At 45.3% G+C, this 24,243-nt stretch overlaps 1 protein-coding gene across 5 annotated transcripts in view; it reads right to left on the minus strand.

Annotated features, from left to right (window-relative positions):
- Window positions 1-3,260: 3,260 nt before the first annotated feature.
- The window catches only part of htt (huntingtin), a 39,998-nt gene continuing 19,015 nt past the window's right edge, over window positions 3,261-24,243 (minus strand). For 3 of the 5 annotated variants that reach the window (XM_029258854.1, XM_029258852.1, XM_029258850.1), the window contains 44 exons: window positions 24,085-24,230; window positions 23,683-23,834; window positions 23,131-23,333; window positions 22,228-22,354; window positions 21,991-22,118; window positions 21,328-21,438; window positions 21,141-21,218; window positions 20,746-20,969; window positions 20,335-20,413; window positions 19,813-19,974; window positions 19,596-19,651; window positions 19,266-19,414; window positions 17,720-17,856; window positions 17,488-17,604; window positions 17,180-17,302; window positions 16,815-17,050; window positions 16,389-16,531; window positions 15,918-16,125; window positions 15,633-15,774; window positions 15,300-15,479; window positions 14,783-14,959; window positions 14,604-14,680; window positions 14,374-14,512; window positions 14,095-14,217; window positions 13,508-13,721; window positions 13,283-13,428; window positions 12,443-12,620; window positions 12,127-12,228; window positions 11,833-12,017; window positions 11,474-11,600; window positions 11,204-11,307; window positions 10,710-10,864; window positions 10,130-10,269; window positions 9,408-9,490; window positions 8,451-8,581; window positions 8,212-8,344; window positions 7,967-8,122; window positions 7,384-7,574; window positions 6,908-7,022; window positions 6,011-6,224; window positions 5,638-5,743; window positions 5,227-5,389; window positions 4,666-4,826; window positions 3,261-4,341 (listed from right to left, as the gene is read on the minus strand). In XM_029258854.1, coding sequence (XP_029114687.1) covers window positions 4,128-4,341; window positions 4,666-4,826; window positions 5,227-5,389; window positions 5,638-5,743; window positions 6,011-6,224; window positions 6,908-7,022; window positions 7,384-7,574; window positions 7,967-8,122; window positions 8,212-8,344; window positions 8,451-8,581; window positions 9,408-9,490; window positions 10,130-10,269; window positions 10,710-10,864; window positions 11,204-11,307; window positions 11,474-11,600; window positions 11,833-12,017; window positions 12,127-12,228; window positions 12,443-12,620; window positions 13,283-13,428; window positions 13,508-13,721; window positions 14,095-14,217; window positions 14,374-14,512; window positions 14,604-14,680; window positions 14,783-14,959; window positions 15,300-15,479; window positions 15,633-15,774; window positions 15,918-16,125; window positions 16,389-16,531; window positions 16,815-17,050; window positions 17,180-17,302; window positions 17,488-17,604; window positions 17,720-17,856; window positions 19,266-19,414; window positions 19,596-19,651; window positions 19,813-19,974; window positions 20,335-20,413; window positions 20,746-20,969; window positions 21,141-21,218; window positions 21,328-21,438; window positions 21,991-22,118; window positions 22,228-22,354; window positions 23,131-23,333; window positions 23,683-23,834; window positions 24,085-24,230 — 6,435 coding nt within the window. In that variant the 3' untranslated portion in view covers window positions 3,261-4,127. Of the gene's footprint in view, window positions 4,342-4,665; window positions 4,827-5,226; window positions 5,390-5,637; window positions 5,744-6,010; window positions 6,225-6,907; window positions 7,023-7,383; window positions 7,575-7,966; window positions 8,123-8,211; window positions 8,345-8,450; window positions 8,582-9,407; window positions 9,491-10,129; window positions 10,270-10,709; window positions 10,865-11,203; window positions 11,308-11,473; window positions 11,601-11,832; window positions 12,018-12,126; window positions 12,229-12,442; window positions 12,621-13,282; window positions 13,429-13,507; window positions 13,722-14,094; window positions 14,218-14,373; window positions 14,513-14,603; window positions 14,681-14,782; window positions 14,960-15,299; window positions 15,480-15,632; window positions 15,775-15,917; window positions 16,126-16,388; window positions 16,532-16,814; window positions 17,051-17,179; window positions 17,303-17,487; window positions 17,605-17,719; window positions 17,857-19,265; window positions 19,415-19,595; window positions 19,652-19,812; window positions 19,975-20,334; window positions 20,414-20,745; window positions 20,970-21,140; window positions 21,219-21,327; window positions 21,439-21,990; window positions 22,119-22,227; window positions 22,355-23,130; window positions 23,337-23,682; window positions 23,835-24,084; window positions 24,231-24,243 lie in introns of all 5 variants that reach the window. The other 2 variants (XM_029258853.1, XM_029258851.1) reach the window with 1 other exon arrangement.

Genomic DNA, 24,243 nt, shown 5'->3' on the forward strand with positions numbered 1-24,243 from the left:
GACAGCATCCCTTCCAATAGGCAGTCCTGACAACTTGAATAACAATGGTAATAATACACTGTGCAAAAGTGCAAGAAGCAAGAGGAAGGCTGAAAGATAAGAGCATTATGTGAGATGTCACAGACAGATGGTATTTGGATTTTGCATCACAAAGCAGAGGAAAAGAATGCAGAACTCAAGAGATAATCTAATAACTTGAGAAAGACTCCAATTTCTATTGTTAACCAATAGTTTCTCTGTGAATAGAATGAAGTAATAAACTTATTTCATTGGTTCAGTGTAGCATAGTGTTGCTCTGTCCTACTGATATATAGACTAGTTAGTGTTCACTAGAAGTCACTTTAGAGAAAAGAAAATGTGCTGTGCACTTTGACTACTGCAGAGTAAATGTTACGTAAAGGGACAGAACATAAAATGCCATTGTTTTTCTCAATTTAAATTCACTTTGCCGCTGGAGATGCAGCGTAGTGAACTCGGATTCAAAAAAATGGTAGAGCTGATGTAAATCTTGCTCCGTGTTCACCCACCTCCAGCTTCAGCATGGGGGAGAGAGGCAAGCTGTGATGATGGAGTCGATTGATGCTAATTAACCCCAAATCACTTTTAGCCTAATAAACAAATGAACTCCAGCCAGACCCTGCCTGGGGCAGACAGCTGCTGCCTATGGAACCCTGCTGAGATGGACAGACTATGTGTAGCCCTCCAGAGAGATTATGACCCCAAGCTGTTCGCCAGCAGAGCATCCTTGTCTGCAGTGGAAGCATTCCTATCAGCGCTGTTTACAGTTCACCTCATAAAGGGTGATTTAGCCTGATCTGTACTTTTTCTAAATAAGAAGTGCAAACAAAAACAGCTGAGTAAACAAGGGTATATGAATATGTCTTACAAATTGAAAGGGGCTCATGACTTCACGGGGAGTCGGGTGACTCCGTATCCTGCGGATTCTGTCCTCCCAGTTAAGGTCCTCCATAAGGCTAGACTGGAGACCAGTCCACACAGATGGCAGACAGACACAGCAGCTGCAGGCGGACTAAGTCAGGGTGACAGCGGGTGACGCGACAGCCCAAAGCATCCATCTCTCTATCACGCACACACACTCTTAAAACAATATATCCATTTGGTGGAAATAAAATACAACTAGAACAAAACACAGTAATTTTAAGGCACCACCAACCCATAGGGACACTGTCTCTGTAATGGCAACAAATGCAATTTTACCATTCTTATTGTTTGTGTTGCTTAATTTGATTTCAGTTTTTCAACAGCTGGTGTCAGAATGGGTTAAAAAGTACACACCCAGTTAGCATTTTGAAATGTCTCCTCAAATTATTTTTTTTTCCAGCAAATTAATATTTCATCTAGCCTCCAGGGAATCCATTCTTTGCACTTTCTGGGCAATCACACACACACACACACACACACACACACACACACACACACACACACATTTTCCAAACCGCTTGTCCCATACGGGGTTGCGGGGAACCGGAGCCTACCTGGCAATCACAAAAAATCCAATTCTATTGACCTCGGTTGATAAACTTTTAAGCAAAATCCATCCATTTTCTGGGAACATACAAAGTTAATATACGTTAGGGAGGCCAACACCTGCTCTCGTGACCATACACACTGTCCCCAAGACACCAACACTGTAAATAAATCTCCACTTCAGCCTTCAGCTGCTGACTTCATAAGTACTCATCAATTTTTTAATGATCATCATTTCAATAAGGCATTCATTAAAGTTGTGCCCTGTAATTCTGCAGCCTTAAGATACACTATACTGAAAATTAAACAAAAAGAAAATATGGGGGGGAAACAGGAAAAATTAAATTTATAACAATTTATTGATTTACATATTTTCACTTAGTGTTAAAACATGACACAAAATTAAATACAATTTTTTTTCTAGTGGCACGAAAACACAAGTGCCAGTGGATTCCTGTCCAGGCTCCGGTTTAATCCCATCACTGCCTTACAAAGGAAAACGCCATGGGATCAGGGCATACAGCTGCTCCCGCAGGAAACAGTGGAGTCGATCCTCCCGTTTCATTTTATCATTGGCAAAAAAGGGGAACAAAACAAAAAATATTATTATTATTATTATAATAATAATAATAATAATAATAATAATAATAATAATAATAATAATAATGATGAAGGGGAGGAATGGAACTACCTTCATCTGATCTGTGCTGAAGTAATTAAACTTCCCGGGAAAAAGGTGGCATGGAAAAATTTTAAAGCTGTAGTACTTCACACTTAGCAAAAAGCTTATAATCCACACCCTTGCGACATGCTCAGTTTCATACTTTTAAATTCTTTGGGACATCTCTCTCTTATACTTATCAATCTTATCAAAATATTCCATACCCTATACAGTATTTTCCTAAGCCTTGCTTGGCATTTGTGAATATACGTTTCTTGGACACAGTTTCCAATCAGTGAGTTTCCCCATTTATTGTGGAAAAACAACATACTTACAGCTATTACAGTTTTTTTTTTTTTTTTTTTTTAAAAAAGAAAAGGAAAACCATTTAGTCCTGTTGCCAAAACAGCTGTACTTGTGGTGTGATGCTAGTGACCCGCTGTCAGCAAATGAGCTTTGAGAAGGAGTAAAACACACTTGAGACACAATAGCTCTATGTAAATTGAGTGCTAAACAGCGCTGAATCTGATTACTACAACAATGGGGGTGCTGTTATAATCCTCAACTAAGGAAATACAGCTTAAAGCTCTGAGATACCGGAACAAGACAACCTGTTCAACGCTGCGGCAAGCAACTGTGTATTATGTGCTGACTGCTAACAAACCTTCCAGTTCCATGAGACTGAGCTGTTCCTGCACCACTGTTGCCAAAGCAGTAGCCCCCTTTTACAAGACCAACACCATGTGGAAAAAGAGCCGCTTCAATTCAAACGCAGACTACAGCATGCTTCAGCTGAAATATACACAGAATATTGATTCGCTTAACTAATGCTCATATTTACAGTTGAGTATCCACTCCAGATGTGACCACCCATCACACATGAAGACACCTCTAAAGCGGAGGTCGGTCGCTCAGTCTGTCTGGACATAATTTGTTTGCACAGAGTGAGCTGTACTTGTTGAGTAGTTAGATTATTGCTTAGTGTGGAACGTGTTGGATTGAAGGAGCACGGAGGGCCGTTCTCAGCTCCGCGCGACACTAACATGGCGAGTCCCTGTGCTCGCACACAGTTGGAGTGGTGGAAAGACCCTCGGAAACAACGTCGTGTTCAGTTTCAGGATTTCTTTGTGTTTTTTTTTTTTTTTTTTTTTGATTTTTAAACACAGATCTCGTGCACCACAGGTTTTACAATTGTACATACTTTACAAGATATAGACATGTTTCCATTGAAAGATACTTCCAGTCAGTATATCACTTCTTACATCCTGAGAATTAAGAAAGCACAAACAAGAAAAAAAAAGCATTTTCTTTTCCCTTGCCTCTTTACAGATTCACAGACACATACTTTGCCGAATCACTGCATATAGGGAATGATTGCAACATGCCAAGAACGACCTGTGACTTCCCTGCAGCACACAGTCACACAGCCTCAGCCTTGTCAGTTCACTATGGCTATTTAGAAAATTCATTTTCACAACAATATTGAACCCTGGACTCTCCCGCTCTTCATCAGCACCGAACAGTGATAATAAAAATAAAAACTACAAGGATAACCACTGACAATATCAAGCAGGCTTCTAGCACTTCCCAGGCCCATCGTATATAGTAATCAATTCAATCTCTGTAAGAAAGCTCACCCAAAAATAGAAGTACTTTCCTTTAACTATAGGAGGTCCTCTTAGACATGGCTTCTGCAGTCCCTTCAAGAAAAGTCTCAATTAATTTTCATTCATATGTACTTTAGTTTCAAGTGCTGACAAAACTCTTATGTACAGGTCAGTGCAGGGGCCAAAGCCAAACCGAAAAGCATTACAGCCAGACTGTTTGTGAGGGGCTAAAAGACAATATTTTTCTTGGAGGAGATGCGAGTTTAGTGGCAGTGGGACACTATGCCTTCCGGTGCTGGAGGAGGGGTGAGAGCGATGACGCCCACCCTCCACCCCTCACCTTCGAACGCAAACCCGATCAAGGCGCCTCTTCAGAAGGGGGTGACTTGATGGATGTTGTGCAGGCAGCCTAGCAGCCGGTGGTAAGGGCTGCCAGGCATCGCAACCATCTCAAAGACGGACTGGAAGGACCGGCGATCCAGCTCTTCATCGATCTGATGCTTATAGAAGTCCATGGCTACAAGGCAGAAGAGGCTCACGTCGACCACCTCCGACTTGCCCATACGGCTGATGACATGAGGCAGGCTGAGGACAGACAGGTTAAGGAGAACACAGGTACTTTTTCCACACTCTACACACACTTGCACCCTTACTGATCCCTGTGCATTAGTACAGTGTCATATCAAGAACAAGCATTGAAACATTGAAGTGTCAGATATAAGACCCATGCTCTCTCTGAACTTCAAATCTCAAGCGTCCAGAGCTTATGTTCAAGATGATCTGACTGCCGGCCTTATTAATGTAGCCATAATTATGCAAAACCTTGTGGAGCAGGATGGAGAAAAAGAAAAAAGGAAAACAGCAGGTGAAACGAAAAGCTTTTGAGAGATGGGAGACTCGTCAGGATACAGAGCAGAGATCCAGGGGCTGGTAGAGGCGCTGACGAAGAAGCAAGACAGACTCCACATGGCCATGGCCACCGGGGTCCTTTGGGTGAAGTTGGACAGCGACAGGAGCACCCAGTCACGCACCATGGACGACTGGCCTGTGGCATGCAGCGTCTGGAACACCTGGTGAGGGTGGTTGGATGACTGTTGTGACGGACAGGCCTCTTATCAAAAGCACACTGCATTTAGATGTGCGAGCGACACAAACACTTTTCAGAGAGTCAGTCAGCTGTCCTATGTAGCTCCGCTGGGGAGCCCTTGGGTAAAGTACTTTTGACAAATAGATAAGCAGAAAAAAGCAGCACTTTCAGCCAAGTAGAGAGCTTCATTACACAAACACAATAACAACATGCTTTTCTTTCTCTTTCTTTATGATGCATGATTGCACAAGTAGAGAACATATGGTGTTCATCTGAATAGGAAACAATACTCAGGAGACAGACCAGGGCAGACATCTGGTATCTAAATCAGTTTTGTTTGTGAGGAGACATTCAAAGTGAGGTGGATCTTACGGAACCCTAACCTTGTAGACCACAGAAGCCATGAACTGTGGGTACGGTTGCTGATTGGACAGGAACTCCCCGATGACCTTGTTCATGACATCCTGCGGGGGGAAGAAGTCATCCAGGAACTGGGGAAGAACTCGTGCCACCACGCGAGCTTCAAACGGGAAGCCCTTCCTGATCCTGCAGTGGGATACAAAGGACAAAAGCCCAAAGGCCACTGAGAGCAGGCTCACATTTCCTACAGAGAAATAAGAAGCTGCGTAAAGTGATGAAACCGCATCATTTTCGGATCCCTTATGTTTTTAGCTGTATCAAAACAATGCATAAATATCCATTACTGTTCACACAAATGACTCAACCTAGGAACCGGTTGTGTGAAATCTACAGTAGACCCCGTTAGGTCCCATATGGCAGGCAGCAGTGCGTACCGGTCAAAGAGCACAGAGACGCGTTCCATGGCCACGATGACCGACTCGCTATCGGGGGCCGTAGGGTCGGCATCCGTGGTCCGGCCGGGGCTGCATTTCTCTTTGCCTGTAATAAACCAGCACTTGTTCTTTGTAGCAGCAAAAATTACTGTTTTCAAATTAATATTACCATCATCAATTTGTCAGGTGGCATATCTGTTTCACTAATTCCAGAAGTCTAAATCACATCATCAAAAACTACTGCAAAGTACAACACAAAACACTAAAAGTAAACCTGCTCTGATTTCTCCTGTTACTGCTAACACACAACACGAGACATGTTTGATCAAATGTGTTGGGCACATGAGACCCCCAAGAAATACAATGTGCTCACCTGTGTACATGCAGGTGAGCATGAGGCCCAGGGCGGCCATGGCTCGTTGGGGGCTGGGCATGTTGACACGGTCCACGCTCAGCTTCACCAGCGCTTCAGCATCCAGTCGGGAGAGCTGCTCCGAGAGCATGAGGCGTTCCAGGCCACGCAGCACACAGTGGTACACTACCGAGGGCGTGGCCTCCTCACTGGCTGACACCATGACCCCACACGCCTAGCATTATTGAAGGAATAAGCAGGAAGGAAGGACAAACTATAAAATCCCTCTTTATTCTGCAACAATTTTCATTTAATGCAGTGTGAAAGACTCATTTTAATTTACAGGGGGCATGACACCAGTTTTTGAGAATTTTAACCTTCATATTTATATTTGGAATAATACTGATAAATAATGCAATTCCAGCTGTTGCTTAGATATCTAAGGTAACTGACTCTATACATCTTAGTGTTTTATTGAAGCCATTTGGGATATGCAACTTGCACAAATAGCCAGCAGGTGGTGCAGTGGGTAGAGATGCCACAACTGAACTCGGAGGGTGACGTTTCAAATCCCACCTCCTGTTGTAGTATCCTTGAACGAGGTACTTACCCTAAATTTCTCCAGTAAAAATTACCCTGCTGTGTAATGGGTAAAATGTAATTTGCTTTGGAGAAATGCGTGAGCTAAATGAATGTAATAAAGTAATGTGGCAAAAAAATGTAATCAAGTTCAGACAAAGTTACGTAAGAAAAGTCAACCTGACTCAGACAGCAGCCTTTGTCGTGAAATGCCACTGTCCTACATACTGCCATGTACACCCGTGCAGATTACATTATCACTGCAGTCTCCTAACATTTTCTTATATTTCCACAGAATGAAGCATCAACGTCAGCGTCTAGTTCTCCAAGTATGCAGACCTGGATTACACCGCCGGTGAACTCTGACCCAACGTCCAGCGGGTAGTTCTCCATCATGTAGAATGCAGCTGCACATATCACTAACACATGTTGCTGATTATGCAGGTGCACACAGCTGCAAAAGGGAACACACACACAAACAGTTTGGATCAGGCCAGACAGGTACGAGTTCTATGTTTCCAAGTCTTACTTAAATACATTTACAGATAATATATGTGTAAAACACACACATCTCTTCTTTACATATCGGTTGTTCCATGTAATCACTGCGGTGGGTGAATTTCTGCTGTAAGAGGGTCCAATTACCATTATTTCTAATGGAAAAATGGTGCCTAAAATTAAGATACCAAGACAAAATGTATTTTATGCATAACAATGACAACACCAACTTTCACAGGTTCTGCATGTATATCTCTGTGTGTGTGTGTGTGTGTGTGTGTGTGTGTGTGTGTGTGTGTGTGTACACACAGACTCACTGGGCAACAGCACGCAGGTTGGTGAGCAGGTACTCGCTGACAAAAGGGATGAGCTGTTTGGCAGTGTCATCAAGCAGGTCGCACTCAAGCACGTAGAGAACACCATGCAGGGCGCCAATGCGACTGGGCATGTGGGTGCTGCGAAGGGCTCCCTCGAGCAGGCGGCACACCGGCTCAGCTGTGGCCTTGTCCTGAAGGGTCATGGGCCCAGGCAAGGAACACACAGATGTCAAACACTGGTCTCCTAGTCACAAAACTCACGCATTAAGAATATATCTGCTGTTCAACGCTGGGAATACACAGTAAGCGATGAAACCTTTCATCAGTTATCACATTCAGTACCATCATATCTGTCAAAAGCTTTCATCACAAGCATCAATGTGCACAGAAATATAGTGTGTTTAAGTACCTTATAAAAGTGTACAATCGTGTATGGAAATGCATTCCTGTCTCTTCGTGCAGTTTTAGAAAAAAACAACTGCACCAGTACATCTCAAACAAAATTACTCTGTACAGAGAGCCAAATGTGGTACCAAAAAAAAAAAAAAGAAACAGTGACTCCAGAGACAGCGCACACACTCACCATGCCCAGTACTGCAGCTGCTTTGCAGATGGCGGGCACCAGGTACTGGTTGAGGATTTCATCTTCGGCCGGGTGAACCTTCTGCAGCTCGCTCAGCGTGCTGTACATCATCTCAAACTGGTTCCTCTCCGTGAACAGGTCAGACACGGCCAGCAGCTACGAGGGGACAGAAGGGCAGGTGGGACAATGAGACAGGCCCTGATCCTGTGGCACCGGGAGGAACACTGAGGTGCTCATCTACTCACCGAGCGCACCACCTCGCTGATCAGGACCACTGGGGTCTTCCTGTGACTTGGGCTACTAGGCAAGATCCACTGGCTGTAGAGCTCCAGCAGGAACTGGGAGCAGGAGTGTATGTCTACACCAGCCCGGTGCTTCCTGGGGGGAACAGAGTGTATAAGCACTCCTCAAAGGGTGTGCGTACGTGTGTTTGTTACCTGTACTACTAAGAGTGAAAAGTAATGGACAGGATGTGTGTCCGCACCTGGAGTTGATGGGAGAGGTGGGGGGTGATGTTGGGGCTGGAGCGTCCGTTTCATCCTCTTCATCGTCACCCCATTCTTCCTCCCGCAGAGGCGTGATGTTGTTGCCGAGCCACACAGAATGGATGGAGACCTGATGGGGTGCAAACATCTCGGTCACAGTTTAACAGGGTCAACAAAACCGTAGCGCGATCCCCAAAAGGGGCTGCGCAGGAGCTCGGCCCCATTCCTCATAGCTCCGTTTTCGGTAACGCGCACACTGCTGACGCATCGCCAGCAGCTAACAGTCTGGAACAAGTACACAATTATGGCATGAGACTAGAATCTGTGTTCTGCACAGTGCTTCGGAAACGTATACAGAAAGTTTCGTACGTAGTGTGACGTTTTAAAAATTTAAGGCAGTCCAGTGAGCAACTTAAGTTTTTCTGCATCAATTTCATTTTCATTCCAGCATAAACATCCGCTTTAGACAACACAGTCACAGACACTCTTCCAAAACAACCTTTTTTTTTCTTTTTTTTTTTAAAAACAAAGAATTCAAAACAATTTCTTCCCTCATTAGGCTGGGTGTACATCACCTCAAGTGGTCCATAGAAACAGTTGCAGGGCATTACTTCTAGTACACTGGCAGCCCCATTACTTGTTTGCATACATCTTAAGTAATATACTTTCCTCAGCATGGGGAAAACACATGCAAATGCTTAATTTAAAGGCTCGAAATCTCTTCTCAGCCCCTGCTTGTCAGATCTCTGGGGCCTTACAGAATTCACAGCATCTGACACCACGAATAAATGTCAGTTTAAATGGCTCAAAAGCGGAACAAAACTTCTCTTGGACTTGGTTACTAAAATGCAGCTTCCTGTCTTACTACAACTAGAGGTCATGGTGTGTTCTACAAGCAAGAAAACTGAGTGACACAGGAAAGTCTTCCGTGAGTGTTAAGTCCCACAATTTCTCACCTGTCCCAATTTGTACTCCATGTTGCCAATCTCCCTCTCTGTGTTAATCTGCAGGAGGAGTTTCTCATGGCTGATCAGGGTCCCTGGACACAACATCCAGCATTTATATCAGCTCATACATCGGTACAAGTACACACACCTACACACAGGTACACGTATGCAAGCAGGCCACCTAAACCAGTACAGCAGCACAGATCAATTTAAACCAAAACTATAAAATCATTGCACTACTATAGCATGTATCTTTGCTCATACATATAAACTAGTATATTATGTTCATAGGCTAGAGTGAACACTAATATAGGCCTAAACCATTGTATTAGTAGGACACATGATTCGTTATTAATTCATTTAGCAGGCTTTTCGCCAAAGTGACTTACAGTATTAAGCTCTTACAATGATTTACACATTTATACAGCAGAGCAATTTTCCTGGTGCAATTCAGGGTAAGTATCTTGCTCAAGGGTACTACAGAAGGAACGGGGTTTTAAACCTGGGTCCTTAAAATACCGCCAACCACTATGCCACCTGCTGCCCCATCATTAGCAATCGAAATCATTTGCAACTGGTGATAGTGAACAAAACTTGATTCAAAATTATATGGGTATATTTTAAACTCCATATCGAGGCCACTATCTGTCATTACAAGAGGACAGGAGTTTCACCACAGTGAGCAGTTGCCCAGTCTGTGACAAGTGTGTTTGAGACAAAGAGAAACCAACCAGTGGAGGAGGAGCTCAGGGAGGGCACAGGGTCCCAGGCTTGGTATGGGAAGTGTGTAGCAATATTGTCCCGCTTGGAAACCATGGCCTGGATCTCCTGCTCCACCATGCCACGAATAACACTCAGCTTCCTCCCGAACCTACAAGGGACACAAGGTGCGGTGTCAGAGATGCTGGACACACCAGCTACCAGGAATGTCAACACCTGTTTCACCATACTGCACATGGCTCCGAGTGAGGTCTTGGCCTTCTGGTGCCCAGGCCACCAAATTAGCAGAGTTTGCTGAACTTTCCTCAATCAATGTTGATTGAGATTTGAACATTTAGAGAAACTGTCACTCTACTTACTTGCTGTACTTAGAAAGAAGGGTTTCTCATCACTGATCCCCTCTGCAGTATCAAATGCTCTGTGACAACATGCCAGTCTTCATGCACTATGCTATATAAAATCTGACTGACTGACTGAACAAACTATGGCTCACTGCACCTTCTTCCTGAGAACTTGTTACTGTGCCAGTTTACACACTGAAAATACACCCAGGTGGGACAAGTGCGGTAACTCTGCGGGCAGCCTCTTTACCGTGTGTCCAGCACTTTGAGGGTCTTGTTGCGGGGCTGCTGCTCCAGGCAGCTAACGGCAGGATTCCCAGCCACCGGGAGCGTCATGGCGCTCAGCACCAGAGACGTGATGGCCTGCACAGCAAGCACGTTGATCTGGGTCCTCTCCAGGTCCTCCTGTGACATGCAGTACAGAGTATCCTTCACCCATCAGGACTGTGACTCTCCACTGTCCAGCCAAGTACATGATGGTGCAGAACTGGGCAGTGCTTGGCCTGATGTGAATCAACACTAAATCCTAAGAAATGTAAAAGACTACAATCGTATACATCAACATAATCATTCAAGCTAGACAGTGTTTCTGAACACGGCGACAGTTTGGGCTCTTTTTGTTAGGTATGAAATAGTATTTTCATTTTCACAACAGGGTGCAACTAACCAAATATTAAAGTATATGAAATGTGAATTAAACACATTGTGGAGAATTTTAGGTGTTGCCTAACTTATCTGACCCACCTCCTGCTGACTCTCCTCCCCGTGGTCCATAGTGATTGGCTGGGTGACCAGCACCCCTAGCAGAGTGGCCCAGGTCTCCTCAAATTGCGTACGACTGCTCCACCCTGCCACACACATTGCAGCTGAACTCAGTTATCAAAGCTTCTTTGCTCCAGCATAAGCTCAGTCCTTCACCATTACCCCACTGTATTCAGTGGTGTACACAAGGTCATAAGGCACTGCTAACACATGGTGAAGTTTCAACATTTCCAGTACTGCTTGTTGTCATACCCAGGGTGTTAATGCGGTACAGGAACTCCCTGAAGACCTCCTTCTCCTGCAGGAACTCCACAGGGATCTCTGGCAGGGACGTGCCAAACTCTCCACTCGGCCTGGGGGACCAGCCTAGCTTCCAGACCTGAGGAGACATCGGTGAACAACATTCACATAGTGTCCTTCCACATGCGGAGTGGCACATCATATACAGAGCAACACGATTTTGCTTCCTGGATCACCAACAAACTCCACTTTCAGTGCAGAAACAGAAGTTACCTTCACAGGAGTAAACTGAAGAGCTTATAACAGTTCTTAATTGGCAGCTGAAACTAAATAATGTATAAAAGATGTGAATTATAAAAGGTCCTCCTCACCAGTGGAGGCACCTTGGTATAGCTGTTGACTAACGGCAGCCTAGCCAGGCTAATGACGATGTTGCGCAACGTTGGGGTGAGGAAGGCTGGGATCCTGGCATTCCTGGGGTGACCTGGCGCCAGCACACTCTGCAGACCCTCCACCAGCTCCGACATGACCTCACACGCCCGCCGCACGCAGACACCTGGAAGGAAAGAGGTGGAGGTCGGTATGAAGGACCAGAGTCAGTAAGACATTTCACCAACCATTGTTTGCCAAAGAAGCTCTATATCAAGAGAAAGGCTGAGACTCACCATCTCCAGACAGAGAGTCCACTTGGTCCTCCTCGTTACTCCTGTCAGAGGAACCCTTCTTTCTGTCTGGCTGCAGGAGCTGCTCTCCAGGTTTTACTGCCACTGAGGGGATGGATACATACTTCCATCAGTGCCTCTCATGAGGATCTGTACAGCGGGGACACACTGGCCAACACTTTCCTACAGTGAATCATCCACTAATAAATACTTGCTTGCTCATATGCCATGCAGACAGTTTATCAGGCTAACGAACTCATCGAAGACTAGACACAAATTAGGTAGGGGTCTCAGGTAGGAGGTGGAGTCTGGAGCGAACCTGCCTCGATGAGCAAGCGTGTGCAGTGGATGAGCGAGCAGGCATGGCTGGCATAGGGAACCGAGGCCAGGAGGGTCCATATCGCCTGCTGTTGCAGAGCCAGGCAGCAACAGGACAGAGCTGCCTGTAAGTCTATGCTCAGGGGAACCCGGTCCTGCAGAAGACGCCACAGCACCATCTGAGGAAAACATGGACAGAGAAAGAAGAGGGAGAATTATAAAAAACGCGATGGACTCGGCTGTCCATTATATTAACATCACTGCATTAGTTATGCTTCCTTAAAACAGTGCAATAAGAAATACTATTTTTTTCAAGATCCAGTTTATTTTTTGTTGCGTCTTCTTCAGTTAAAAATGTTTGTTGCAGAATAAATGTCACCTGCCGTTCTGTTAATTTTAAAGTCGCTTCAAATACATAAAAGGCTTGCAGCAGATTGATGTTCTATCCAGTGCACCCTGTTTCTAAACTGCTGTTTCCAGCCTAAGCTCTGGACCACAGTGACCACTGATTGAGCTCTTGGTGAAAATGGAATAAATAAAAGTCTTAGGGGATTTTCTTAAAATTCATTATTACTCGTCTTAGTTTTTTTTCCAAACTCAACCCTCAAATAAATCAAGAGAAGTTTTTATTAAGCTTTTATTGTCTGTGAGGTAGCAGTTGGATTTATCAATAATTAGAGTAACTATGAGACTTTCGCTCCCAAACGTGTTTGTAAGTTCAGCACCCCATGTATTTCTATGAACTTATATATTATATATATATAACTTATAACTATATTTGCCCTTAGCAAATATAGAAGATAACAGTGCAGCTGTAAAAAGTACAGGTCTCAGCATGTACCTCCATGATCACCACAGTGAACCTGACGATGAGGGCCTCCTGGTCCCTGGGGATCTGCTGTGCAGCAGGAAGCTTGGGCAGGGCCAGCAGGTACTGACTGAGGGCTCTGCACAGGCTCATCACTGTGTGGTAGAAAGCCGGCTCCCCTGGGACACAGACAGTGAATATGAGATCGGACAGGAGCTTCAAGGGATGAGCCAGACAATGGAGTGGAGGGGAGCTCACCATAGATGTCGGAGAGCTTGTCCCAATAGTCAGGGTCACCTGGATTGGCTGGAGGCAAAAATGGCCTGTGTGGGTTGGGCAGTAGCTGTATGGTCCTTGAGAGATGGTCCAGGGTAAGCTTTAGTGTGGTCTCCAGCAATACACCGTCCTGGTCGTGATGCTGACGCTGGACACCCAAGCTCAGGCATGTAGACAGAAAGTTCAGGTTGAATTCCTAGTGGCACAACAACACGGACATGGTCAGTGCGGCAGCTAGAAACCCACCTCCATCCATTCATATTTAGAAATCATGTATCCAGTGAAGATAATTAAAACCATTGACAGGTAACCAGTCCGTAATGTTAATTCATTTAGCCAATACTTTTCTCCAAAACTACTTACAATTATAGAGCAGTGTAATTTTTACTCTATCAATTCAGGGTCACCACCATGACCATGAGTACTACAGCAGGATGTGGGATTTGAACCCAGGTGACTCAAATACAACGTAGAAGCTCTAACTACTATGCTACCTGCTGCTTGTGACATCACACCTGAGAACATGCAGGGAAAAAAAAAAAAAAAAAAAAAAAAAACAAACAGTTCACCTTGCACGTCATGACGGAAGACAGTTCCTCCTGGGGCAGTTTGGTCAGCAGCTCAGTTGTCTCCAGCAAGGCAGTGTCAGAGCACAGGCAACACTGTGACTTTACCAGCGCCATATACCAGTCCTGTGACAGACAGAGCACTAGACAGCTCCAGCAAAACACCACCATAAATACATGTTGGAAATAATTCTGCAAGACTCAAATCCAGCTGACTAAACAGCAGATGATGACTGCGGAAAAAAAAGCAGCTATTGAAAGCTAATGCCCTCCAGGCTCCACCTTATCAGGTGTGACTGTCTCAGGTGGAGGTGGAGGTTTTCCATCGAGAGGGTGCAAGGTGACGGGTGGCAGGGGGCTGCTCGTGTCCTCTGCGATGGTGGCTCTGAACCTGTCCAGTAGGGAGTAGAGCCGCTGGTGCCTGGGGAGGAAGATGAGGTAACGGATGAAGTTCACTTTGCTTAGTTCGATGCTGGGGCCTCAAAGCCCATACCATGCAGCAGGAAGCCTACCTCTGGGCTAAACCACTGCTCTGCAGGTACTCCTGAATCCGATCCAACTCTTCCACTGGAAGTTGGGCTATACTGTTCTGTAAGGGTTGGAGGAAAACGGGAGGCAGGAAGTGTGAAAATCTCCTATTGGGAGGATGTACTGTAGTCATTAAGACAATGTAATTCAGGAGAGAATATACCTGGAGAGTCTCGGCCAGCAGCATCTCCACACGCCGGCAGGCTAGAGTGTCCACCATGCGTGCCAGTACACGGAACGGAGTGTTGATTAGCTTGTCCACATAGAGCATCAGTAGCGCCCCTGACTGGCTAAGGTGGATTCCCTCCAAGCACTGCAAAGTCTTCTTCAGCATTGTGGGCTACACAGGTCAAGCAGACTGGGTCACACTGCAGATCCTGAATATGGCGCACGCACGCACGCACGCACGCACGCACGCACGCACAGCCTAATACCTGACAATACAGTTGCATGATTTTCAAAAAGTGAAGTAACTATAGTCATGGCTAAAATATGGATTTATAAGACTTGGACATATTTCTGAAAACATTATTAGGAGAATTTCAATTCCTTTTTCTGAAGCCAAGAAAAAAAAAAAAAAAAAAAAAAATCAAGTCTTGAGGGCTGAGATACAGTGAAACAGATGTCTGCACTAAAACTTTACAGCAGGAGTGAAGGAGTCCAAAGAGGGACAGACTCACAGTGGACAGGTTTTCACAGCGCGACTGGATGGCCTGGATGAAGAGGCCGCTGGCCGCAGAGTTGCGGTGCACAGCGCTGATGAAGTCCTGCACCGGAGGCTCATGAGAAAGGCTGATCAGGTCCCGCACGTGGTTCACAATGAGCCACGTCAGGTGCTCCGAGTCATGCAGGTTCTGGCACTGAGAGAGCGGGAAGGGCAAGCGGCAAATTTGACACATCATTCACTGAAGCGAGTGAGGTGAGACACCATTTAATCTCAAGAAATCTGCCACCTCCTCATCACCAGAAGTGACCAACAGATCAACCTGAAATGCAAAGTACAGGCAGCTCACCACGTAGTCGCAGAAGAGGACCAGGGCTCCCCGGCGGACGATCTCTCTGTTGCACACGGCGAGCCGAGACTCTGGTCTGTCCTCTTCCCCATCCCCCGAGGAATGCGGGCTCAACAGCTTGGTACTGGACAGGCTGTGTCTCCTGCAAAGAGAAGACGACAGTATGATGGCATCTTTCGCAATCTGACCCTAACCTCCATTCCACCCAAAAGCACTGATCCTTAACAGACTTCTGCATTAAGACTCTGAATCATGAGCTTCCCCCCATATGGCAATACGTCATACCTGGGTGTCTGGTGTACTTCTGACCACCAGGCGTAGTTGGTATAGTTGATGAGGAGGAGGATCTGACACCAGAGCAACACTAGGGATGGGTGGGTAGTGATGAGGCTCTGCGCCAGGTTATTGAGCCTCTCCAGAGTATAGAAGTTACCGTCACCACCCTCTGCTTTCAGCAATTTGGTGGCTGCAGCTGTGATACGCCGGAACATGCCTGCAAAAATAAAAAACTTAACCAGAGTAGTCCTGAATGGGTCTGTTGATGGAAAGCTGGGAAGAGCTAACCCAAAGCAGCTCCACTGACCTACAGTGACAAGATCTCTGCTGATAGCTTCACATTTCAATTTCCAAAAGAATTAGCAAAACATCAAGACAGCACAAAAATGGCCACTCAGTGTGGGATAGTTCACCAACACTCAACATATGCAGCCCCTTGTCAGACACAGAGCTCAAAAAGACACCAGTGGCAGCAATTACCAGACTTGAAGATGTGGATGAGGCACATGAGCAGGGTGCCCAGCTGTTGGCAGTAGAATGTGTGCTGCTCCTCGCTCATGTCCACCTTCACCTGTTTGGTGGCGATGTCCTCCAGGAGCACACCCACGAGCTGTAGCAGGAACCTGACACAGATACACACAAAGGCAGCACCCAAATTAACAGCAACCATCAGAGGTGTCCAAGGCTTTAGCTAAAGACTGGAATGATGTAACAAGAGCAAGGAAAGGTTCATTGTAACCCTTGCACAACATTAAAAGAATTGTTTCTGAAGGGACAGTTTTTTTCATTTAACAATGAATTTGTATTAAAATGACCTGGCAAACACGTAAAACAGCTTTTGAGCAGTCGCTTAATTTCCAGAGATTTAGGCTTTCTTGATTAACCATTCCTGTCTCGGTGGCTCACCTTGCGAAAGTCTCCTCCGGAGGAGGCCGCTGCGGATCCCCATTGAGCTCCTCAGGTGGAACTGTACGGTGGCTGTCATCACGGAGCCGCTCAATGGCAGGGCAGGAGAGGAGAAAGGGCGAGAGAGAGAGCTCCTGCACACGGGACAGCACAATGTCTTCCGTGGACTGGGAGATGAGCACCCGCAGCACTGCCAGAATGCCTGAGATCCACAGCTGCATCGTGCTGACTGACGACTGGGAACAAGGGGAAAACACTCAGCTGATCGCCATGCTAGTCACACACACACACACACACACACACACACACACACACACACACACACAGATCAATAAAAATAATGAGACACGGACAAATGGACTCACCATAGTGCCTGGGGTCACAAACATGCTCTTCAGCAGCATGTCCACCGGCCGCAGGGAGGAGGGGGCCACCGTCTCAAACAGCGTGTTCAGAACCCCAAGTGCCTCATGAGAGTCCAAATGCATCTGCAGAACAAGGCTTCCTGACATCCTCTGCTAATCAGCACAGAAAAGCATCCTCTTCCTTTCAGCCTTGGGTGTTCGAAAACCATGTTATGAACTACGAGAAGTACATTCATATCACTTCAGTAACTGTGTTTTGGGACAAATGGAAAGAACCCAGTGATTTAGACTACCAAAGCCAAACATACCTGCTGCTTGGCAATCATGGGCAGGATGATGTCGGCAATCTGGCGTGACAGTCTCTTCCACTTGTCCTCGTTCTCCTTGTGGCATTGTTGCAGCACCAGGATGAACATCTCTAGGACCTGCAGGTGACGGCCGAGAAGCACGCATGAGCAGATACGTTAGGAAAACACACGTTCAGACATTGCAGCGGCAACTAGCCATGGACCACAGAAGGAGCTGGTAGAAGCAGTATACCTGGTGGTACTGGATGAGGCGAAGCAGCATGGAGACCACCACCTCCTTCTGGGTCTCCAGCTCCTTGCCTGCATCGGCCTTATTGGAGCCTCGTAACACAAACAGGTCATGGACGATGGGCTGTAGTGCAGGGATGGCTGTGGGGAACAACAGATGTCATGAGCTAACGAACAATGTGATACCCAGAGAACAGAGAGGAGGGCAAAACCAAAAACCTCAAAACAAATGGAAAGCACAGAAAAACAAAATTTACAGCCAGAACACTGCACAGCTACACTTGTGAGTTTATGCTTCATTAAATATGAAACAGTCTGGCGAGGCCATTCAGCCATATGGCAGACCTGCACACGCATTTGGATGAGGGATTCATTCAGAGGTAAGTAAAAGTAAAGCAGTATTTCAACAGGGAGCCAAAAAACAGCAGGTAGAGAGGTCAAAGAGGAACAATAACATCCTGTCGTAGAACTCTATGGTATCAGCATCGACTCAGGAAACGAAGCAAACGGCAACCAGATATACTGAATAGATTTTCTGAGTAGCGGTTATGGAGACACTGTGCAGGTTCACTGCACATCAGCCACGGTCACAGGAGAAACCCAAGCGAAGCCTGGCCAAGGCTCTACCAATACTTCCCAGAGACTGAGTGCTGTTACTAAACAACTGAATAGTGATGATAACGGCTTACATTTACATTAATTTATTTAGCAGACATTTTCCTCCAAAGTGACTTGTCTGCACTGGTGCTGTCTGCTCCTCTAGTGACAGCACTACAGTCTGCTACTGTGACATAGGCCAAGATCAACCACGGGAGAAATTCATGAGCGCATTTACTGCATTAATACTATACGGCTCTGTACCTCAGGGCAAAACACCAGGATTCATCGTGTAATAAAGTGCAATTTTTTTATTCATGACAATGGCCATTTATTGACACTTCATGTCTTTCCACTGGCAGGCCTAAATGCATTCTTCTAAGAAGAATTAAGGTCATTTTAAGTTCTGTGATCATTTGGTGACAACTGGCCTTATGCATTGGTTCCTCAAGTTACAAATCTTTGAGACAAGTCAACAAAAGCTTCTAAAAGGCCTACGACTGACTGATATCTTATCCATGGTATTCCCTTACTCATACCCTATGCTTCCACGATAGGCTCTGGAGCACAGCAACCCACATAAGACGACTAGCTGATGAAAATGGAACAAATAGAAGCTGTACAGTGAATTTTCAACTAATTATAGCTTTAGCTGACATTTTTACAGAACCTAGCCCACGAATTAATCAAAAGAATGAATCTGTACTATTAAGCTTTTATTGTTTGCCACACAGTGGTTGGAATTATGCAGTTATGAACAGAATTCTGGTCCTAGCTTCATTCTTACATCAAGGAACCATATACAAATGCAAGAAAGGGGGGGGGGGGGGGGGGGGGGGAGAGAGTGCTGAATATCTGAGGTTCTATTTTTTCAGAAGTGGATATTTTCCCATTTGCAAACATGCCGATTGACCCCAAGTATACCTCTCTCTTAAACACTGGGCAGAGCTCACCGTGAGTGACAGCCTTCCTGCCACTAGCCATGATGCCATCACACAGCTGGATGATCTTGGGGATGCTGATGATCTGCTTGGAGTGGTACCGCTCATATGACAGCAGCACCAGGAAGAAGAAGATGTTCGGTACAATGGCCTCGGAATCCCTGACAAAGAAGAGCGTGTAAACACATCACCTTCAGCATTGGCATCACTCGTTCATTCATCCACAAACATAAGATGCTGTGCTATAAAACCCAACTAAGGCCCAAAGCCTTGAAGATTAGATTTCACATCATTTTATTATGTTAATCTCAGAATAATGTAGCGTCATTCCAAGGCTCTTACCTGAACTGCCCAACTTCAATATATTCAAACTGCTTCAGAACAAAGCCAATGAACACCTGTAAATAAAATAAAGTCAGAAACAGGAAGAACTTAACACATGATCTGGCCATGCTAGAAAAGAAAATCTGTAAAAACTATATAACAACAGATTTTCTTTAATTATTAGTATGCAATGTCAAACGTATATGACAGATGAGACTACAGCTGAGCTACCGACCTGATCTGAGTCCAACAGGCAGTAGTTGACGCGCAGCTGCACAAGCTGGGCCAGCAGATCCAGGACCTGCCTCTGCAGGAGAACGGAGGTGCTGGTGGTATACTGTTTCAGTGCCTTGATCACCAGCGGCTCAAACAGACGGATGTGGTTGTGGATTGCATTCTGCAGACAGGAGAAACAATTTATAGTTCTACACTCTGCAGGGAGCCAGCAGGTGGCCTAACACTTACGACATGCATGCAGCAGTGTAAAACTTTAAGCTGGTCAGTCACAATAATGGAGGTATGTTGTTGAACCGGAGGCATTTAGTGCAGTGGTGTGTGAAAGAAATGACTGCTACCATTGAGCACCACCTGTATTTGTTGAACACAGCAAGTATATTAATCAAGCTTCAATCACATCTTCACTGACCAACAAAGCGGTGACATTCAGCTCCATTTGTACAGCTGTCGACTACTATCTGTTCCCTGACAGCTACCAACATGCACCAATTCAGTGGCAGAAACAGTGAGATGGCTTTACCTTATCCCCTCGGTGGCGGGTAACATTGGTGATACTGGATTTCAACTGGTTGGACACTTTCTGCATCACATCAAACCACCTGAGGGGGGTCAAAAGGATCTCATTAGTAACCATGTTGAGACATATATACAGACTTGCAATGCAGAACACATATCTGCTATTACTCATTGAAAAAATGTGCAAGAAATCTAATATTTGTCATACAGAAAAGGGTTGGGTTGCTATTGCTCAAAATGGATACATAGATGAAGAAAGAAAATTTACACTGTTCAAGAGACAGAAGAAAAGGATAACTGTTCAGAAGGCACCACAGGGAAGACGGAATTCTGTAAAATGTCTGAGTGGACATGTGAGGAGGAGTTTGAGCCTGCGAGAGACGGAGAGGGCAACTACAGTCGCACTGGGACTCACCCTGAGGTGTCCTGTTCCTGTTCGGCTTGCACCATGTTGCGCAGACTGGCATCGGCCAGTGCCTGAGTGAAATGGGTGTAGGGCGCCATGAAGCAGTAATGGTAGAGGCCTGGCCTCAGGCTGGATGAGCCCAGCCGCAGAGCCTTGCCCTGGGACTTGCAGGGATTGGACGAAGAACCATCGTACTGGGAAGCCAGGTTCGTCCCGAAGAGCGTCTTCAACAGCTAAGTCCCATAAGAACGGGGGTTTAAAAAAAAAAAAAAAAAAAAAAAAAAAAGGTATGAAAACCCAACATTTCAACTGTCAAATGTGCAAAAAATCTCTGGACAGTAATTTGACATCACGGCTAATTTTAACCGGCAGTTGTCAAACATCAGTATGGCAAACAAGTTCACCTGCTGGACACAGATGGTGGCCATGGTGGGTTCTCTGGAGAAACATGACTTCAAGTAGCCCAAGATCTCCTCGACACACTAAAGGGTGGTAAGTAACAAACACGTTCATTCACATGAAGGCCAGAAAGCAGAACACACAACACGACACTGACACTCTCTAACTGCCACTTAAGAAGCAAAGCCTCACCTTTCCGATGTCATGTAGCGTGGCCAATTCTAAGAGCTGAGACAACACATCCAAAGCTGACCTGAGAAAACTGCCAAATTTCTCATTGGTGCTATGAAGGTCGAGCGTTACCTAGGCAACAGGAAAAGTGCCATTAACACCCAGACCAAATTAGCATGTTCACTGAAGAGCTGCAACCTGAGAGTACCTCAGTACTAAACCTCAACCCATTCATTCAAGGTTTTATCGTATCCTTTTGTTCATCTCAGAACTACTGGGAAACTAACATTTGACACATTTAAATCTAGCTTGTGCCACTTGAGATCCTAAATATGAATCAAGAGCTCACTGATTGATAGATTAAATACTTAGAGAATATTAGACAATTAGATACTTAATCACTGAGGAAAAACTATACATGAGCCCCTTCTTGGTCTCATGGACATTTTGTTATAAACGAACGAAATGATGCATGTTTCTGATCACCAGCATACAAATGATTGTCAGTTTTCAAAATTCATGTACAAAAAGGAAATTGTGTGACAAACTATTAATGTGTTTTATACAGACAATTATTCAGTAGTTGAGAGCTCTCACAAATGTTTTACATGGGCCCCATTAGTAAATCATTACTGGGTATATGTGCACACAAAATGGAATGGAACAGGCAGTGTGGAAGGTCACCTTGTAGTTTGCATGAGTAGCTTTCAACACTTCGTACAGTTTCAGGTAGGGGGGCAGGTGGCAGAAACTACCCAGTGACGTGGACTTGTTGACAGTCGTCGTCGCTGTGCTCTCCGTGGGTCTAGATGCTGGAGAAAGATGTGCACACCTTAGTGATGATCAGGTCTGGTCCAGTACAAGGCAGCACCCACCACAATGCTACCACATGCTGCCAGGAGTTTGATGACAACCTCCCACCTTGACTGCCTTCGCTGCCCTTCTTAGGACTCATGGGGGCCGTGCTGGGCTCCACAGGCTCCTTCTCTTTGCTTTTCCTTCTAATGGGGCTTAAGGATGGGGTGGTGGCAAGTGAAGGGAGTGTGGCCTGGGAAAGCAGAGAACATAGTCAGACCCTTCCTAAGATCTTTACCACACATTATTTATTAACATTTATGCAATACTTACTATGGTACGTACAAAAATATGTAAAGGCTATGTATGGTATTTCCTAGCAAATCTCTAATTAATTCATGAATTAAAAGATGTGCATAGCTCACAAAGATGTTATTAATGTCTTACAAAGGACCCTTCATTTTTTATCTAATTGAACTTTTTTTTTTTTTTTTTTTAATTATTATTGCAACAACAGCAACACTGGGCCCTTCAGTGTTAGATTTAAAAAAAGAAGATTATTAGTTGGGGTGGCTAAAATTTGCCTACAGACAAGACAGGGACTTTACTGAAGTATATTACTGTCCAGGCAGGATTCAGTTCACCAACATGTGGAATCTGATGCTGTCTGCAAGTCGATAAGAGATAAGGAGCTCTCATAATGGAGCCCCAAATAGGGCAACTGGGTTCAACACAACCAAAAACCCAGAGAGCAGCAAATGGCTAGGATGAGAGATATAACAAAGAACCAACCACAAGTGCGCATCAATCCAGATGACTTAGGAAAAGCCTATGTAAACACCTTCTTCCCATTTTTGCCCTTTTTTCTATGTGTTGACATGTATCCAAACTGAGGACGAAATGTAACTTGTTGCAAAATCCCAAGCTCCGTGATCAACTGGACATTAAGCGCATAGTATTTCCATTTAAAAAGCAGGAACGCTAACCGGGATAGTGGTGCTAATTAAATGTAACCTCCGTCCAGGTTACCTTAATGGCAGGACCAGGAGCCACATCATCCACTACATGTGCGCAGATGTTGAGGATTTTCAGCAGGTGGGAGAAGAGCTGCTCCGCCATGGTGACCAAGGTGCGGTCAGCAAGTGCTGGCCATGACTCCTCCTGCTTGATGTTCCCTGAACTGGACTCTTCCTCCCCTGTCCAGGGGCTTTTCATGCACTTGGGAACAACAGCTGCTGAAACATTGACATTTTCATTTATATTTATTCATTTAGCTGACACTTTTCTCCACAGTGACTTACAGTGTTAAGCTATTTACACAGCTGGACAACTTTTACTGGAGCAATTTAGGGTAAGTACTTTGTTCAAGGGTACTACAACTGGAGGTGGGATTCAAACCTGCAACATCTAGGTGCAAAGGCAGCACCTCTAAACACTACACGACCAGTTGCCATAAAACAGGAGTGTAAACATGGGGAGAACCAGAAGGGCTGTAATGAGTGCTGAGATGCAGTCTGTGTTGAAAAAGGCCAAGAGGGCATGCAGTGTAATGTGACAGGAAGTGGTGTGGAAAGTCACTACCTGCAAGGAGATTGCCCACCAGCACCAAGGCATCCTGGTGTGCTGAAAGATCGAGGGGAAACCAGGCAGAGGAAAGCAATGACAGCATCACATTGGCCATTCCAACGGTCAAGGTCTTCTTTGCATCGTCTCCGGTGCCTGGCTGCGACATGCTACAGACATAGCCACAAAGTACATCAGAGACCATAAGAACAAAGCTCTAAACACTCATATTTCTTCACTAGAAAAGGTTACCGCTAAAGTCTGTTAATTTTACAACATCTATACACAATTTGCTTAGGAATCAGAGATCACTGTATGGAATAAACCTTCACCAGTACAATAAGAACCAATATAGACAAAGATTTCATGAGATCATCACCAACTGAGGTAAGGGTCACCACTGACAGGAGGTGTTGCTACCTGAAAGAACGGCTCCTGTTCTTGTACAAACTAGAGCGGTTCAGATGACCGGCAGAGGAGCTGACGTACCCACAGTGCCAGCCCACACTCCAGCTGCACACTGGGAATGCGGAGGACAGGAGGCACAGGGCCTCACAGCAACCAAACTGTAAAAGACAA

Source organism: Scleropages formosus, chromosome 16 (assembly GCF_900964775.1).
Source record: "Scleropages formosus chromosome 16, fSclFor1.1, whole genome shotgun sequence".
NCBI lineage: Eukaryota > Metazoa > Chordata > Actinopteri > Osteoglossiformes > Osteoglossidae > Scleropages > Scleropages formosus.